The sequence below is a fragment of the Globicephala melas genome, chromosome 1 (genome assembly GCF_963455315.2).
Source record: "Globicephala melas chromosome 1, mGloMel1.2, whole genome shotgun sequence".
Lineage (NCBI taxonomy): Eukaryota > Metazoa > Chordata > Mammalia > Artiodactyla > Delphinidae > Globicephala > Globicephala melas.
This window is the reverse complement of record NC_083314.1, coordinates 940,792-959,892: the sequence shown is the minus strand read 5'-3', so window position 1 is coordinate 959,892 and position 19,101 is coordinate 940,792. Positions and strand designations below refer to the sequence as shown.

The following is a 19,101-nucleotide window of genomic DNA, read 5'->3' as shown; positions in this document are numbered from 1 at the left end:
AAAGACAAATAATGTCTTGGTATTGCTATGAAAACAGTTTTAACTTTGGGGACTTGCAGGTGTTCTTGGATGGTGCTCTCCATTACATGAATTAGTATGTAATTATTTGGCACCGTTTGCTAGGTTCTGTTGAATAGGTTCCATCAACTAAATGTTTATTGTACAGGTAACTAATTTAAGCTCTATAACAGCTGAATAAGTATAGTCTCTGTCCTCAAGCATCTTACAATAGGCAAGGGGTAGTAATCCTTACACCAGTGCCTAGAATATCAAAACATATATTTGTGTCATGTTAGAAAGCTAAAGACATGGGCTTAAAGTGGCAGAGATAGTTAGGATTACTTCAGCCCAAGAGATCGGTTAGATAATGCAAGGAGAGGTGAGTGTGTTGGCTTATAACCAAAGCACAGAAATGGCAAAGGAAGATGTTGACTTCCTAGGGAGGGGTGTGTGCCTGCGTTTGGAAGGCACAAAGGGAAATGAGAGGCAATGCCAGAGTCACTGATCTGAGGGGACCTTGAATGCCGTGCGAATTTAGATGGGCTTTATTTGGTAGACTATGGAATTTGCTGACATTTTAAATAAAAGCATGACAGAGCTATAATTTACAGTATTCCAATAGTGGTCCAAGAGTAGGAAAAAACTGGCAGTGGAGAAGACATCTAGAGGACTGACTAGTAGTGTGGTAAGGGGTGGTGAGAGCTGTGGTGGGAACAAGGGTGGGGGGCTTTGTAGTCTAGGAATATTCAAAATGTACTTTGCAAATAGTGAAAAGTGAAACTAGGGAAGTGATTCTGTGCCATAGGTCATACATTTGCTTTTATCTTTCAAGATCATGCTTTTTCTCTCCATTACGTTATGTATGTTAGGTGGTATCCAGTTACTGCAACAAACTGAGGAATAGTGGTGGGGAGGAGGGTGGGCAGTAGCAGAAACTTGTATTGTTCAGCCTCTAACTGCTCTCTCTTCCTCCCAGTGTCTCCTTTCCTCTTGGGCCGGGCCCTTTGGGCTGCCAGTCGGTTCACTGTTGCTATGTCCCCTGAATTGATCCAGCAGTTTCTTCAGGCAACAGTTAGTGGTCTTCATGAGACACAACCCCCATCAGTTCGAATTTCTGCAGTGAGAGCCATCTGGGGGTGAGTACGCCACCTTAGGACAACGGAAACTGTTTTAAGAGAAAGTTGCTCAGGGTAGAAGTCCCAAACAGCAGTTGTCCAGTGGATTATGTTGCTTGGAAATTTCTGAAGATCTCCCGCAGAATGGCTGTTGGAAGGACAGGGAAAGAAACCATACCAGAAACATGGCTTCTGTGAGTCCCGGATACATCCTGTTCCCTTTTACTCCTCGTTCCTTTTCAATTCACTCCAGCTCTGGAATCATCTAGACCAACTCCCTGTCTTACAGAGAAGCAGAACCTGAGGCGCCGAGAGATAACTAACTTGCCTAGGGTCGCACAGCAGCGGGCCATAGAAGCAGGCTTAGCGTCATTTGGTTGATTGATTGCCTCTGTATTGGAAACCAAATTTGGGATAATGTAGCCTGGAAACACTGCTTATTTTTTCCCAATTTTACCTCTCTTTCTCACAGCTAGTGTACTAGTGGCTCTGTTAGTCCTTTATTTATATTCCTTCTCAGACCACAGGGAGTATTGATGTTTTCAGGAGTATTTTCAAGTCCAAACTTACAGAGTCTCAGTTGAATCCTAAGAATTGCTTGAAACCCTAAAAACGCAGAGTTCACCTTCCACCTGCCTGCGCTACCTCCTTACCTTTTGAAGCAGAGATTGAGGTGCTGGCATTACTATATTTCTTTAGAAAGCATTGCTGGGGGAGGGGGGAGCGGGGGGGGCGTGCCGGCAAGATGTCTGAATAAGATGTCCCTCGCTCTTATCCCTCCCACAACAACAATTTGGCATCTGTCCAAGCGAGGAGATTGTCAAACTCAGTGCCATCTAAGGACAAGGAGAGCTGTTTTGAGAAGACAAGTGCACATCCCAGCCACTGACTTGCTGACCATAGTCCCGGGTACAGCCCCATTTGGCTTTGGTTCTGTCATCGGCACTGTACACCAAGGGACCCAGGGGGAATCTCACCCCACCTGTATGTCAGATAATAGAAACACAGACCTCGGTCCCAGCTGTGGATCTTGACGTGGTCCGGGGCCTCCTGGAGAACACTGACTGAGACAGTTACCCACAGATGAGAGAGCCTTTGTCGAAGTCCAAGCCCAGTGGAGAAGTTCTAGCACACCACTGGAGCAAAAAACAATCCAAGATGGGACACCTGGAAGAGGTCAGTCAGTAAAGCCTGGAGGAGGTGACTGCTACTTCAGATGTGCAGGCAGCAGTGCAAGACATAAAGGAACATGAAAAACCAAGGAAGCATGATATCACAAAAGAAACACAATAATGTTCCAGTAACCAACCCCAAAGGTGTGGAGATCTGTGATTTATCTGATAAAGAATTTCAAAACAGCCCATTTTAAGGAGCTCAGTGAGCTACAAGAAAACACAGAAAGACAGTTCCATGAAATCAGAAAAACAACTCACAGACAAAACGAGAAGTTCAACAAAGAGAGAAATCATAAAAAAGAACCAAACAAATTCTGGAGCTGAAGGATACAGAGAATGAAATGGAAAATGCAGTAGAGAGCATCAGTAGCGGAATGGATCAGGCAGAAGGAAAAGCCTGGAAATAGAAGGCGGAACCTTCAAAATTATCCAGTCAGAGGAGGATAGAGAATAAAGAATGAAAAAGAAGGAAGAAAATGTGAACTATGGGATATCTTTAGGAGAAGCAGTCTACAAATTATTAGAGTCCCAGGAGAAGGGAGGGAGAAGGGGCAAAAAGCTTTTTAAAGAAATAATGTCTGAGAACTTTGCAAATCTGAGGAGAGACTTGTACCTCCTACTTATAAAGCTAATATATCACCCCAAAATTTCAATCCAGGGTGATCTTCTCCAAGACAAAATGTAGCAAAAACTATCTAAAATCAAAGACAGAGGGAATTTTCAAAGCAGCAAGAGGAAAAAACTCTTCTCTCATACAAGGGAACTCCCATAAGGCTAGCAACAGATTTCTCAGCAGAAACTTTGCAGGCCAGGAGACAGTGGGATGATATATTCTAGGTGCTGAAAGAAAAAACTGCCAACCAAGAGTGCTTTAGCTAGGAAAGTTGTCCTTCAGAACTGAAGACAAGATGAAGACTTTCCCAGACAACAAAGCTGAAGGGGTTCTTCACCACTAGACCTGCCTTACAAGAAATGCCAAGAGGAGTTCTTCAAGCTGAAATGAAAGGATGCTAATTAATAATGTGAAAATATATAACACACTGGTACAGGTAAGTATATAATCGATTCGGAATACTCTGATACTGTAATATGGTGGTGTGTTAACCACCTAACTCTAGTATAAAGGTTAAAGGATGAAAGTGTTAAAAATAACTAGCTAAATACTTTATGATTATCATTACGAATACACAGTATAAAAGGAGTTAAATCGTGACATCAGAAACATTAAAGGAAGGGAATAAAGGGGTAGAATTTTTGTATGCAGTCAAAGTTAAGTTGTCAGTGTGAAATAGACTATCATATCTATAAAATGTCTTATGGTAACCACAAAGCAAAAATCTATGATAGACGCACAAAAGAGAAAGAGAAAGGAGTCAAAGCATTCCACCACGGAAGATCACCATTCACAAAGGAAGACATCCAGAGAGAAAGGTCGGGGGAACAGGGGACTACAGAAGAGCCAGAAAACAGTTAATAAAATGGGCTTACTTATCAAAACTTACTTTAAATGGATTAAATTCTCCAATTAAAAGTCAAAGTAGCTGAGTGGATTGAAAAAGAAGACCCAACTATATGCTGCCTAAAAGAGACTATAGGTTTTAGTACACACATAGGCTCAAAGTAAAGGGATGGAAAAAGATATTCCGTGTAAGTAGAGACCAAAAGAGAGTGAGGGTATCTATACTTTTATCAAAGTAGACTTTAATTCAAAAGCTGTAACAAGAAACAAAGGTCATTATATGATAAGGGGGTTAATTCATCAGGAAGATACAACAATTATAAATATATGTGCACCTGCCATCAGAGCATGTAAATATATTAAGCAAATATCAATATCTGAGAGGAGAAATAGACAACAGTACAATAATAGCAGGAGATTTATACCCCACCCTCAACAATGAATATGCTCATCCAAACAGAAAATCAGTAGGGAAACGTTGGACTTAAACTATACTTTCAACCAAATGGACCCAACAGCATACAGAACATTCCATCCAACAGCAACAGAACATACGTCCTTCCCAAGCATGCATGGAGCATTCTCCAGGATAAGTCATGAAGCAGGTTTTAATGAATTTAAGATTAAAATAATACCAAGTATCTTTTCTGATCACGTTGAGATGAAACTGGAAATCAATTACAGTAGGAAAACTGGAAAAATCACAAATATATGGAAATTAAACAACACACTTCTAAACAACCTGTGGATCAAAGAACTCAAAGAGAGATCTAAGAATATTCTGAGGGACTTCCCTGGGGGCGCAGCAGTTAAGAATCTGCCTGCCAATGCAGGGGACACGGGTTCGAGCCCTGGTCTGGGAAGATCCCACAAGCTGCAGAGCACCTAAGCCTGTGAGCCACAACTACTGAACCTGTGCTCTAGAGCCCACGTGCCACAACTACTGAAGCCTGTGCGCCTAGAGCCCGTGCTCCACAACAAGAGAAGCCACCACAATGAGAAGCCCACACACTGCAGTGAAGAGTAGCCCCCACTCACCGCAACTAGAGAAAGACCACGCACAGCAATGAAGACCCAACACAGCCAAAAATAAATAAATAAATAATAAATTAATTTTAAAAAATAATAAAGATATTTTAAAACACACGAAAATGGAAAATACAAATACCAAAACTTATGGGATGCAGCAAAAGGAGTTTTAAGAAGGAAGTTTATAGATAAAAACACGTACATTAAGAAAAAAGAAAGATCTCAAACAACCTAACTTTATACCTCAGGAATTAGAGAACAAACTAAGCCCAAAGGTAGCAGTAGGAAGATGAGAGCAGCAATAAATAAAATAAAGAGCAGAAAAATACTAGAAAAATTTAGTGAGACTAAGAGCTGGTTTTTTGAAAAGATAAACAAAATTGACAGACTTTAGCTAGACTAAAAAGAAGAGAGAGAAGACTCAAGTACAGAATCAGAAATGAAAGGGGAAACTTTACAACTGATAACACAGAAAGACAAAGGTTCATAAGAGACGACTGTGAACAGGTGTATGCCAGCAAATTGGATAACCTAAAAGAAATGCATAAATTCCTAGAAACATACAGCCTAACAAAACTGAATCATAAAGAAATTGAAAATCTGAACAGACCAATAACTAACAAGGAGAGTGAGTCAGTAATCAAAAACCTCCCATAAGACAAAAGCCCAGGACCAGATGGTTTCACTGGTAAGTTCTACAGACATTTAAAGAAGAATTAATACCATTCCTTCTCAAACTCTTTCCAAAAAATTGAAGAGGAGGGAACATTTCCAAACTCATTTTACTAGGCCAGCATTTCCTGGTAACAAAGCCATACAAGGACACTACAGGAAAAGAAAACTACAGGCCAGTATGCCTGATGAATATAGACGCAGAGATTCTCAACACAGTACTAGCAAACTGAATTCAACGCAGTAAAAGGATCACAAACCATGATCAAGTGGGATCTATCCCTGGGGTGCAAGGATGGTTCAACATACCATAAATCGACAAATGTCATACACCAATTAATAGAATGAAAAATTAAAAATCACATGAATATCTTAATAGATGTAGAAAAAACATTTGACAAAATTCAGTACTCATTCATGACAAAAACTTTCAAAAAAGTGTATAGAAGGAACACATCCCAACACAATAAAGGCCATATATGACAACCCCCCCAGCTAACATCATATTCAACAGTGAAAGGCTGAAAGCTTTTTCTCTAAGATGAAGAACAAGGTAAGGGTACCCACTCTCACCACTCCTATTCAACACAGTACTGGAAGTCCCAGCCAGAGCAATTAGAAAAGAAAAGAAGAAATAGTGAACTATCACAAAGAGAAATTTAAAAAACAATCTCCTGTACAATTGCATCAAAAACAATAAAATGCGTAAGCATAAGTTTAACCAAGATGGTGAAAGATCTATACACAGAAAACTGTAAGACATTGATGAAAGATTGAAGAAGACACAAATAGGAAGATGTTTCATATTCATGGATTGGAATAATGAATATTTTTCAAATGTCCAAACTACCCAAAGCAATGTACAGATTCAGTGCAACCCCATCAAAATTCCAGTGGCATTTTTCATAGAAGAACAAACAATTCTAACATTTGTGCGGAATCACAAGAGACCCTGAATAGCCAAAACAATCTTGAGAAAGAAAAACAAAGCTGGAGGCATCACACTTCCTGATTTTAAACTATATTACAAAGCTACAGTAATCAAAAAACAGTGTGGTATTGGCATAAAAACAGACACAGAGATCGGTGGAGCAGAACAGAGAGCCCAGCTATAAACCCACACTTATATGGTCAATTATTTTATGACAGAGGAGCCAAGAACATACAGTGGGGGAAGGACAGTCTCTTCAATAAATGATGTTCGGAAAACTGGACCCTTATCTTACACCATATACTTAGGTCAACTCAAAATCAATTAAAGACTTGAACCTAAGACCTGAAACCATAAGACTCCTGGAGGAAAACATAAAAGTTAAACTTCTTGACATTTGTCTTGGCAATGATTTTTTTGTATTTGGCAACAAAAGCCAAAGTAAACAAGTGGGACTACGTCAAACTAAAAAAGCACAGCAAAGGAAACCATCAGCCAAATGAAAAGGCAACCTACTGAATGGGAGAAAATATTTGCAAACCATTTATCTGATAAGCAGTTAATATGCAAAATATATGAAAAACTCATACAACTCAATAGCAGATAATCTGATTTTTAAAAATGGCAGAGGACTTGAATAGACACTTTTTCTAAAGAAGACATACGGATAGCCAACAGGTACATGAAAGAGCGCTCAACATCACTAGTTATCAGGAAGATGCGCATCAAAACCACAATGAGGGCTTCCCTGGTGGCGCAGTGGTTGAGAGTCCGCCTGCCGATGCAGGGGACACAGGTTCGTGCCCCGGTCCGGGAGGATCCCACACACCGCGGAGCGGCTGGGCCCGTGAGCCATGGCCGCTGAGCCTGCGCGTCCAGAGCCTGTGCTCCGCAACGGGAGAGGCCACAACAGTGAGAGGCCCGCGTACCGCAAAAAAAAAAAAACACAACACAACGAGCCACCACCTCAAACTTGTTAGAATGGCTATCATCAAAAAGACAAGAAATAACAAGGTTGGTGAGGGTGTGGAGAAAAGGGAGCCCTTGTGCACTGCTGGTGGGAATGTAAATTGGTGCAGCCACTGTGGAAAACAGTATGGAGGGTCCTAAAAAAATTTAAAAATAGAACTACCATTTGATCCAGCAGTCCCATTTCTGGGTATATATCCAAAGGAAATGGAAACAGGATCTCCAAGAGGTGTCTGCACTCCTGTGTTTATTGTAATATTATTCACAGTGGCCGAGACATGGAAACAACCTGAGTGTGCATCGGTGGTTGAGTGGATGGAGGAGATGTGTGAGTATTAGGTGGACCATAATATAACTCAGCCGCGAGAAGGAGGGAACGCCTGCCGTTTGCAGCAGCGTGGATGGACCTTGAGGGCACGGTGCTGAGTGAAATAAGCCTCACAGAGGAAGACAGATACTGCATGGTATCACTTACATGTGGAATCTTTTAAAAAGCCCAGCTCATTGTAAAGGAGAGCAGGAAGGTGGTTGCTGAGGGTGGGGAACATGGAGAGATTGATGAAAGGGTACACGCTGTCGTCGGTCCGATGACCAAGGGCTGAGGATCTAACGTGACATATGGTGACTGCATCGTGTAACAGGACGTAGAAATTAGTGTTCTCACCCAGGAGAAGGTAAATCTGAGATGATGGACCGTGTCAACGACCTGGACGTAGGAAACCTTTCACGCTGTGCATGTACGTCCAGTCACCGCAGTGGACATAGCTAACCATTTTATAGGTTGGTCACGCCGCAGTAAAGCTGAGAAGAATTTAAATTTAAAGAAATTTCAAGATTGTTTAAATTTTATATTACTCTTATAATCAGAAAAAATATGTGAAGAGAACTCTCTTTTTTTTAGTAGTTTTCAATTCTCTGACTACATGGGCATTGGTTTTCTGGAAAGGTGTAACAGCTGTCTCTGGAAAAGTGACAAAAGCCATGAACGTGCACAGCAAAGAAATGGACACTCATACCTGATTATAAAATTTTACATCATGTGTGGAAGAGTGGACCCCAGGTTAAGAGCTTCCTGTGAAGGGCTGCTAGCTGTGCTTTCTTTCACAGCCAGGATTCTCCGTTTGGCCCTTTCCCTCTTGTTTTCCAGCCAGTTTCAGTCTGGCTTATATTCTCATCATGTCATTGAAGTGCTCATTCTCATGTCACCAGCAGCCCTTTCCTGGTCATCGTACCACCTTCGCTTTTCTTTCTTTTACCCCAGTTTTAATATATTCATTCGTATTGTAGTGTATGTATTATTGCAAACTGCCTTAAACCATTTCTGAAACAAGATATGGATTGACAGATACTTCCACTTGTGTCTCATTTCTCTAGTCATATTTATGCCAGCCTTTCTGCAGAGCTCCAAATTAATGTATGTGCTTACTGGCTGTGCCAGGATGGGTATCTTACAAGCACCTGAAAACTAACACATCCACTACTGAGCTTACTGTTTACCACCTCCAGGCCTACCCTACCTGTAGTCCCTGTTATAGTAAAAGTACAGATCATGTACCTTTAGATCTTATACCTAAAGATAGAGGTCTGTACTCCCAGAGATGCCAGCTCTCTGCCAGGGTTGGTGCCTTCGCCTCTCCTCCCTTCCTCCCTCTCCACTGTGGCTGCCCTGGCTCGTGTGCTCAGCTTCTTGTGCCTGAAAATTAAAACTCATGGCTCTGGTTGTGCTCTTCGAACTCTGGGATACAGGTACCCAGAAGAAAGAGTATACTGGACGGTCCGTGACGCCACGGGATAAATATAGAGCATTTTCCTGGGATGTCGGTTTTCCCTGAAGACTGTGGGGTAGGGCAAGGAAGAGATTAGGTGTTAGGAGTAATTTGTTAAAAAAAAAAAAAAAAAACTTTGATATACACTGGCTTCCAGGATAAAGTCTAATAACCTCCTTAGCATGGCATAGAAGATCCCATATGATGTGGCCAGATGATGCACTCTGTGGTCTCCCAGACTCTGTAAACCCTTAGAATGAGAAGCAGCGGGAAGAGGTAGGGCACAACTCAGTCCCAGTGGAGATGGATGCAGAACCTAGTCTGACGAGCCAAGAGCTGCCCACGGCCAGATGCTGAGCCAGCTCTTAAGGAGGAGTTAGATTAGAGCACGGTGGCATTGAACATAGAGATGTTATAGATGAGGAGCTCCCTGACGATCCAGCAGTTAGGACTTGGCGCTTTCACTGCCAAGGGCCTGGGTTCGATCCCTGGTTGGGGAGCTAAGATCCCGTAAGCCGTGAGGTGTGGCTTAAAAAAAAAAAAGGATGTTGGGCTTCCCTGGTGGCGCAGTGGTTGAGAGTCCGCCTGCCGATGCAGGGGACGCGGGTTCGTGCCCCGGTCCGGGAGGATCCCACATGCCGCGGAGAGGCTGGGCCCGTGAGCCATGGCCGCTGGGCCTGCACGTCCGGAGCCTGTGCTCCACAACGGGAGAGGCCACAGCAGTGAGAGGCCCGCGTACCGCAAAAAAAAAAAAAAAAAAAAAAAAAGGATGTTATAGACCAAAAACCAAAGAATCTGAACAAATGTGAGATCTAAGCCCGCAGGTTTACTAGTCACTGTGGACCTTTGAACCCAGCAGCTGATATAAATAATATGATTGTAAGACACTTAAAAATTAAGTTAAGAAAAACCATTTATTGAGAACCTGGGGTCTGGGGGCCTTGTTTCTGCAGTAGGTTCTTTTAACATAGAGAAACAATGTTTTTGTTGACTTTTTTTTTTTTTTTTTTTTTGCGGTACGCGGGCATCTCACTGCTGGGGCCCCTGCCGTTGCGGGACACAGGCTCCGGACGCGCAGGCCCAGCGCCCATGGCCCACGGGCCCAGCCGCTTGGCGGCATGTGGGATCTTCCCGGACCGGGGCACAAACCCGTGTCCCCTGCATCGGCAGGCAGACTCCCGACCACTGCGCCACCAGGGAAGCCCTTTATTGACTTTTATTACCGTTCTGAAAATAACAAAAGTAAAGACTTAGATGATATATTTTTAATAATTGTATCCCATTGGACATGGTAAGCAGCACCCAGTAAATATTTATTGATTGAATAAGAGGCGAATAAGGTAGAACTGTGTATAGAAAACAAACTTTTTTTAAGAAATATAACTTCCTTTTTTTAAATCTTTAAATTTTAATTTTATATTGGAGTTTAGTTGATTAACAATGTTGTGTTGGTTTCAGGTGTACAGCAAAGGGATTCAGTTATACATATACCTGTATCTATTCTTTTTCAAATTCTTTTCCCATCTTGGTTATTAAAAGAGTATTGAGTAGAGTTCCCTGTGCTATACAGTAGGTCGTTGTTGGTTATCTATTTTAAATATAGCCACGTGTACATGTCAATCCCAAACTCCCAGTCTATCCCTCCCACCCACCCCCGTAACCATAAGTTCGTACTCTTAAGTCAGTGAGTCTGTTTCTGTTTTGAAAACAAACTTTTAAGCCCTGCAAATAGTACACCAGTTTTTTGAGTATGTGTAAAATGTTTATATACATTGATCTCATCTTAGGATGCAAAAAAAAAACCTCCAAAAAGTATAAAATCTTTGTAACATGGAAGTTAAAAAATAGTCTCCTACTAAATAACAGTTGTATTGGAAAAGATTTAAAAACACTGTTTGGAAAATTATATATATATATCTTAGGAATGTGACTAAAACAATGGTCTGAGGAATCATAAGTCATTTGACTTAATATCTTAATAATTTGGATGTAACCATGACTGGGATTTGCTTCAAAACGAAATAGAGGGATGAAAGAAATTTTAAAGGAAATAACAAAGACCAAAGCAGAAATAAATTAGAAAACGTAGAAATGATGGTGGTACTAGTTCTAAAAAAAAAGCCACAGAAAGATATAAAAACTTAATGAGCTCTAGAAGTAGCTTCATAAAGCTTCACATGAAAATGCTGTAACACATAATGCTGATTGGAAAAACCAGGAATTGAGGGACCGCTGGTGAGTAGCTCTTGCTTATTTCTTGCTCTCCAGTTATTGTGACCAGCTGAAAGTCTCAGAGAGCACCCACGTGCTTCAGCCCTTCCTCCCCAGCATCCTGGATGGCTTAATTCACCTGGCGGCTCAGTTCAGCTCAGAGGTCCTCAACCTGGTGATGGAGACCCTGTGCATCGTTTGTACGGTAGACCCAGAGTTCACAGCGAGCATGGAGAGCAAAATCTGCCCCTTCACCATCGCCATCTTCCTGAAGTACAGTAACGGTATGCGCGAGGCGGGTGGGGGGCGAGTGGGCGGGGATCGCGTGAGCGCTTCCCTGGGTCTAATGGTCTTAGCATTAGAAGCAAAGAATGTGACTTTGAATTAGCGAGGGTAGTGTCATGCTATAGATCAAGCAGCACTAAACAGCGGAGAACGTATGCCTGTAACTCTAGCTGTCTTGTAAGAACTGGGAAGAAAGATAACGAAGAAAGCTAACCGGCAAGACATATAATCTGGGACTTTGACAGTAAAGTAAGGGAATTGAGCAACTAAATCGAAAGCTTCCTAAAAGAAGAGGCCTAGAACTATAACTAGAAAAGGAAAAGTGAAGAAGGAGATACATGGAAAGGTTTATGAATAAGGTGTTCATTGCGTGTTTTTTATAGTAGCAAAAATTTGGAAACAGTAAGAGGTTAATTAATTATATCTATAAAATGGAATGCTGTGCAGCCGTTAATAATCAAACCTCAGAGGAATTGTTAAAGCCATGAGGAAGCGCTCACCTTGTAGTAAGTGAATAGATTGTTTTCCAGAATGCGTGGAGTATAACTGCAAGTTTTGGTTTTGCTTTAGAAAAGGATGTATGTGTGGATTTGTATAGAGAGAAATTACCAGAAGAAAATGCATCAAAATGTTAAGGGCAGTTATCTCCAGGTGGTGGAATTACAGGTGTATTTTTTCCTTTAATACTTTTCTGCATTTTGAGTTTTTCTGCAGTCCGTGTGTATTAGAAATATTGAGGACATTTGTATCTGAAGAGCGAGTATTGAAGCTTGGAAGGGGGTTGGTTATGTAACGTGATGTCATTCTAAACATTTTATTCAATTCGTTTTTTCACTTAAAAATGTGTCCTAAGGAGGGTTCCACACTGCACTCTTAGCCAGTCCTTGTTCTCTCCGCCCGTCACATAGTATTTATTCCATAAATATCGTCATTTATTTACCCATTCTGGTCATGGACCCCTGGCTTGTTTACAGTTTTTGTCTATTACGGACAACACTGCGGTGAACTTCTAACGTGTGTCTTAGTGCCCTGCACACTGCATACGTTGTCTCATGCTAGGTAGAGGAGGGCTTTATATTTTTCTTACACAAAGCAGGTCGAGCTGAAGTTGCATTTCTTCACGAGCCTCTGCTTTTGGAAGGCTTTACCTTTTTTGCCCTCCGATGGCTTCGGGAGTTCTTGTGTGCGGTGACCACCCCCGGGAGAAGTACGTGGTCCTCGTCGACACGTGGGAACCTGGGAAGAGTCAGTACTTGGGCAGTTTCTGAGACTGATGTCTTCTTAACAAAGTATCAGTGGGGGCGTTTTTTCCCCTTAAGCATTTGTTTTCATAATCAGTCCAAGTTTCACAAGAATACAGACATTAAAGATTTGTCCCAGAAAAAGAGGCAGGTTTTGTTTTAGGAATAGCTGTTGCTGACTCGTCCCTGACTTCGTGAGATCACACACATGCTGTCTCCCAGACAGCTAGCAGCTCTCCCTGCTTTTCAGGTTACTCCGGTGGCCCCAGCAGGTCCCGGGTCAGTGATGTGTAATCAAAGCAGAAGTTGTAAACATAAGGACACCAAGCGGGGAAAACCGCGGTGAGGTGGGGATGGTGGTGTGCTGAATTGGCGATTGGGATTGACATGTGTACACTGATGTGTATAAAATTGATGACTAATAAGAACCTGCAATATAAAAAAACAAACACAAAAAACAACTAATACTAAACTTTCTTTGGGTTATTTGTATGGAAATATGTTAGTATAAATGTTTCAGACACTACATGAAATTTCTTAAAAAAAAAAACAACAAAGCAGAAGTCGTTCACTTCGGTTAGGGCCAAACAACAGGCAGCATTAAGGCAGAAGCACACACAGACCACCAGGCGGGGGGACTCATGTTGCCTTCTCCACTTCAGATCCTGTGGTCGCCTCGCTGGCTCAGGACATCTTCAAGGAGCTGTCCCAGATTGAAGCCTGCCAGGGCCCCATGCAGATGAGGCTGATTCCCACCCTGGTCAGCATCATGCAGGCACCAGCAGACAAGATCCCTGCGGGGCTCTGTGCGGTACGGCAGTCGTTACGGGGCCGGGGTGGGGATGAGAGAGCACGCGCGAGCCCTGCACGAGCCCCCCGAGATCCCACCCCGCTGACGCCGACCAGCAGTGTGATATGTTCACGGGGTGATGTTCCTGGGCTGCTTCACCCACGAGGACAGTGGGTGGTTCTCGAGGCTTTCAGAAGGGAGCTCTTGTTCCCAAGGTGCCCTCGGTGATTGGACAGTCCCGTGATGACACTGTCCCTGGCTGTCCAGTCAACCTCCGCCCCCGCCCACCCCCATGGCTTCTCATGTGATGAGCTGCCGCCAGGAGACTGAGAGTACCCTCTGCTGTCTTCCTCTTCCAGAAACGCGCCTTTCATTATGAGTGTCTCTGGGTTGGTGGGTGGGCTCCGCACAGTAAGGATCTTGTTGTTGGGCCCCCCTCCGCCCACCCCAGAGGCAAGCCTGACTTCTCTCCTGCAGACGGCCATTGACATCCTGACCACGGTCGTGCGGAACACGAAGCCCCCCCTCTCCCAGCTGCTTATCTGCCAGGCTTTCCCTGCTGTGGCCCAGTGCACCCTCCACACGGATGACAACGCCACCATGCAGGTATCTCCGCGCAGGTATCACCACGCAGGTGTCTGAGCCGCGGTGCATGTGCAGCAGGCTGAGCAGTTGGACACCATTTCCTGCCTTTGAGATAGAAACCCCTCAAATCCATATTTACCCAGAGGACCCAGGCAGGGTTCCGACTGCTGAAACCAAGACGTTCTGTGCGTCTCAGAGGTGTGAGTGCCAGCCATCCTGCTCTCTGTGTCTGGGTATTGCTGCGGCGGAAGAGCTTATAGATGTACAGACTAACGAAGTCAGCAAAGGGACCGGCCTTTGGAGACCTGTAGGCAGCGTGGTTGGTGGGAGGCTGCTTTATGCTCACAGAGACCTGCAGTCCCCCCAGTCACTGCTGTGTCTTAGCTGTTTTCTCAGTACCAGAGGTGGAGCTTTACGGTTGAAACTCCGCTTGCGTGTCCATTCTCCCTTTGATGAGAAGCGCGCGTTTCTGAGCTAACCGATGCGGCACAGCAGAGACAGGGTGGTGCGCGCCTGTGTCTGCAACGGCGAGGCCCCAACTCCGGCGGGATGAGCCCCCCAGACCCTGCAGACGGAGGGCTTGTGTGCCCGCGGCTGACCTAGTCCCCTCCCTTGTCTCCTAGAATGGTGGTGAGTGCCTGCGGGCCTACGTGTCGGTGACGCTGGAGCAGGTGGCCCAGTGGCATGACGAGCAGGGCCACAATGGGCTGTGGTACGTGATGCAGGTGGTGAGCCAGCTCCTGGACCCCCGCACCTCCGAGTTCACTGCCGCCTTCGTGGGCCGCCTCGTGTCCACCCTCATCTCCAAGGCGGGGCGGGAGCTGGGGGAGAACCTGGACCAGATTCTCCGTGCCATTCTCAGCAAGATGCAGCAGGCGGAGACGCTCAGCGTCATGCAGGTAGGACGGCCCCAGCCCCTGAGACGCTGGCGAGGGAACGGCCACGCTGCCCTCTGTTTCCTGCCTGGCTGCCTGAGTCCCTGAAGCAGGTGTCCTCCTGTCCCCCCAGTCCCTGATCATGGTGTTCGCCCACCTGGTGCACACCCAGCTGGAGCCCCTCCTGGAGTTCCTGTGCAGCCTCCCGGGGCCCACCGGCAAGCCTGCCCTGGAGTTCGTGATGGCCGAGTGGACCAGCCGCCAGCACCTCTTCTACGGGCAGTACGAGGGCAAAGTCAGGTGGGGCCGCGTCCTCCTCCTCTGGGCCTTCCGCCTCTTCCCCTGACTTGAGCTACCCAGCTGCCCGTTGCGTTCCTTTTCCCTCTGTTTCTTTCTGGCTAAACTGTATATTCAAGTAGCTGCCCTCTTGAAATTCCCAGAAGATAGTCATCACAGGTAGAGCGTGTGTTTTTGATCTCTGCTGGCTAGAGACCCTCCCCTGCCCGCACCTTCACCCAGCCAAGTGCTGCTGGCGGCTTCCTCTTCTTCACAAACCCAGCTTTCTGACTTTTTGTCCACGGCGTCTCATCACCCCACACTCCCTCTGGTGCGGACGTCGTCGTGCTGCTCACCCGCTCCGGCTTTGTTCAAGGACAGCTCTCATCCGACCGTCCGTAGGAACACGAGATCCCCTTTGCAGCCAGACTCTCTTCTGTGCCCTAATTAGTTGTGAAAGCACTTGCACGCTCCAAGTGTCGGGACGTAACTGCCTGTCTCCTTGGGGTGCACTCCGAGGGGGCAGCTGATCGGCCCTCTCTGGCTCTTCCTCGCCAGCTCTGTGGCGCTGTGTAAGCTGCTTCAGCACGGCATCAACGCGGATGACAAGCGGCTGCAGGACATCCGCGTGAAGGGGGAGGAGATCCACAGCCTGGACGAGGGCACCCGCACGCGCTCCAAGGCGGCCAAGAGTGGGTGACGCTGCTCCCCTCACACACACGCACTGCCACCCCCACCCCACCCTGCCCCCGGGGCTCAGGACACCTGGGCTGGGAGGCGGTTAAGACATGGTTGTTAGTGATGGGTTTGATAAGAAGCGGCAGAGAACCCCAGGTGAACAGTGGAGCAGAGCGTGGGTCCTTCTGCTGCTGCAAGTGGACAAGAGTCCCAGGTACAGGGACCCCCGGCATCCAGCTTCATTCTGGGCCTTGGATGCCCACTTCTCGTGTCTCTGTGTCTGATTACCTTTGGCTTGTGACTCGTGATGTGTGGGCAGAGCGCAGAGCTGCCTTCTTTTTTTTTTTTTAATTTACCATCTTAAATTAAATTTATTTTTTCTGCATTGGGTCTTCGTTGCTGCACGCAGGCTTTCTCTGGTTGCGGGGTGCACGGGCTTCTCACTGCGGTGGCTTCTCTTGTTGCGGAGCGCAGGCTCAGTAGTTGTGGCTCGCGGGCTCTAGAGTGCAGGCTTAGTAGTCGTGCCTCATAGGCTTAGTCGCTCCGTGGCATGCGGGATCCTTCCGGACCGGGGCTTGCACCCGTGTCCCCTGCATCGGCAGGCAGACTCTCAACCGCTGCGCCACCAGGGAAGCCCTGGAGCTGCCTTCTTTAACTGCAGGTTTGCGCTCACCTGTGCTGTTTCTCAAACTGCAAGTCCCAGGGCCCGGAGTGCTCCACCCTGTGCAGGTCGCTGGTTTGCAGGCTTTTTTACTGGCAAAGCCTGTCTCCTTTGGTCCCCGAAATCTCTCATCTCTCCTGACTTCTAAACTCCTGTAGCGTGGCGCAGAACGAAGCTATTTAATTTTCCGTCGTGCCTCAGGGCTGGGTGTGGGCTGGGCAGTGGAGAGCCGGGGGAGGTGTGGCGCACTGCCTCGCGGGGCAGCGGCCCAGGGACAGTGGGACGTGGAGCCTCCTCCTCCTTCCAGACCCTGAGCGCTGGACCAGCGTCCCCCTGCTGGTCAAGATCCTGAAGCTGATCATCAGCGAGCTGTCCAGCGTCACGGAGGCCAACGCCGCGCGCCAGGCTGCCCCCGCAGAGTGGAGCCAAGGTGCCCGCCCTCCCTGGAGGCTGGGTTGGCAGCCAGGCCCCGGGCTTGCAGATCGCTGGCTGGCTGGCTGGCAGAGTCCCCGACGGCCCAGGCTGATCTCCAGGGTCTGCCTGCAGCACCTCGGGGGTGGCCAGGAGGCCAGCGCTTCCGGCTCCGATTGTTCCGCAGAGCCTCTCGGCCTGTCCTCTCCCCCCAGTCGGACTTGGTGGGGGGATCTGGCCAGGTCCTCTACCACTGGGGCCCGCGGGGCTTCTGTGTCCCGGCCGGTCTGGGTGTGGGAGGGAGACGCGTGCGCGTGCTGCAGCTGCTTCTCGGCCCCGTGCAGATGACTCCAGCGACATGTGGGACGACCAGGAGGAGGACGACGACGACGAGGAGGACGGCCTGGCGGGCCAGCTCTTGTCCGATATTCTTGCCACGAGTAAATACGGTGAGCGTCGAGGCCAGCCCCGTGCACGCCGGCACCAAGAGCGGGGCGCCCAGGGAACGTCCCATGGGCTTGTGTACCCCTTGACCTCAGCCGTGTGGGTGCTGCCTGCCCCCCGGGGCCTGTGCGCCCTGACCCTCCCTGGCTTGGTGTCTCTCCAGAGGAGGATTACTACGAGGATGATGAGGAAGACGACCCTGATGCCCTGAAGGACCCTCTCTATCAGGTCGATCTGCAGGTGAGGGTGTCCAGAGATGGTGTCTCGCCAGCAGCCGTGGCTCAGCACCATTGCGGCTCGCCTCGTCTCGCCCGGTGGGCAGGGCTGGGGGAGGGCGGGGACTCTGCACCCAGGGGCTTCCTGCCCTTGCCCCGTGCTGGAATCCAGCTTCCTGGGGCTGTGTCCTAGCGGTGGATTGCAAGGTGTGGTCTTGGGAAATCCCTGTGGAATTCAGTCTCTGGGTTGAACCTTCCCTAGAGCCAAGAACGGGCAAGCATCCCTGGGGCACTGGCACCAGTGTGAAGGCCAGTGGTTCCCGCCCTCAGGGACGCCTCCCTCCTCGTTCCTCCGTTCCTCCAGGCGTACCTCACGGACTTCCTCTGCCAGTTTGCTCAGCAGCCCTGCTACGTGGTGTTCTCAGGCCACCTCAACGACCACGAGAGGCGGGTTCTGCAGACCATTGGCATCTGAAACGGTCCTCCTCCCACCCCGACGCACACCGTTTTGCGGCCCTCACTGGCCTTGAGATGCACTTTCTTCTCAGCCGGGAGCGGCCTCTGCAGAGTGACACTGACAGTACAGACCAGGCTCACCAGTGCCATCACCTAGGAATGCTGGAACAAAGGACGTTTCCCAAAGTACCCTGAAGAAGCCCGTCTCTGGAACCTTTTTGTCCCCAGCTGTGCCCACCTTTGCTCCTAGAGCCCTCTGCTGGCCGGGCCAGAAACAGTGCCCAGAAGGGTTTTACGTGTTCGTGGACTATTTGGCCTCGCCTGACGAGCACCGGAGGTCACGACTATTCATATTCTAAAGTGGACCTGTTTCCTTCCGCAGGACATCTGACGTGTTCAGATAGGAATACCCTCGGGAGACAGTGGTGTTTTCTGCCCCCCACCGCAGACGTGCTGGGTCTTGTAGGAGCGAGGGGAAGCAGCGCCAGGGACCCCCGTTCCTCCTGCGACACTGAGACTCCCCGTCGAAGGAGGTCATGTTGGTTTTGCCTCGTTGCATGACAGCCCCTCCCCGACGCTGTTCCTCTGTATACGTGCGCGCACGGGATAAGCCAGACACGTGGCAATTTGTTTTTCCTTTTTTAGAAAAAAAAAAAAAAAATGGGGGAAAAACAGATTTTTTTAAAAAGTCCACCTGACCCAACCGTATTTAACATGCCTCTCACACACATCCCCACACAGTCTGATATTCAGAGGCTCCCCCTCTCCCTCAGGAATTCTCTAAGATGGGTAAGTTGTAGCCCTCAAATTTGCAATGTGTATTTTTCTAGGAGAGTAAAGTAATCTTTACAAATGAA

The 19,101-nt window shown here is 47.2% G+C and overlaps 1 protein-coding gene across 2 annotated transcripts in view; it reads left to right on the top strand.

Annotated features, from left to right (window-relative positions):
• Positions 1 to 19,101, top strand: part of IPO9 (importin 9) — a 46,239-nt gene extending 27,138 nt beyond the window's left edge. For both annotated transcript variants that reach the window (XM_030844328.2, XM_030844327.2), the window contains exons 14-24: positions 977 to 1,136; positions 11,385 to 11,611; positions 13,516 to 13,664; positions 14,121 to 14,249; positions 14,852 to 15,127; positions 15,237 to 15,403; positions 15,938 to 16,071; positions 17,026 to 17,148; positions 17,474 to 17,578; positions 17,737 to 17,813; positions 18,153 to 19,101. In XM_030844328.2, coding sequence (XP_030700188.1) covers positions 977 to 1,136; positions 11,385 to 11,611; positions 13,516 to 13,664; positions 14,121 to 14,249; positions 14,852 to 15,127; positions 15,237 to 15,403; positions 15,938 to 16,071; positions 17,026 to 17,148; positions 17,474 to 17,578; positions 17,737 to 17,813; positions 18,153 to 18,263 — 1,658 coding nt within the window. In that variant the 3' untranslated portion in view covers positions 18,264 to 19,101. The remainder of the gene's footprint in view (positions 1 to 976; positions 1,137 to 11,384; positions 11,612 to 13,515; positions 13,665 to 14,120; positions 14,250 to 14,851; positions 15,128 to 15,236; positions 15,404 to 15,937; positions 16,072 to 17,025; positions 17,149 to 17,473; positions 17,579 to 17,736; positions 17,814 to 18,152) is intronic.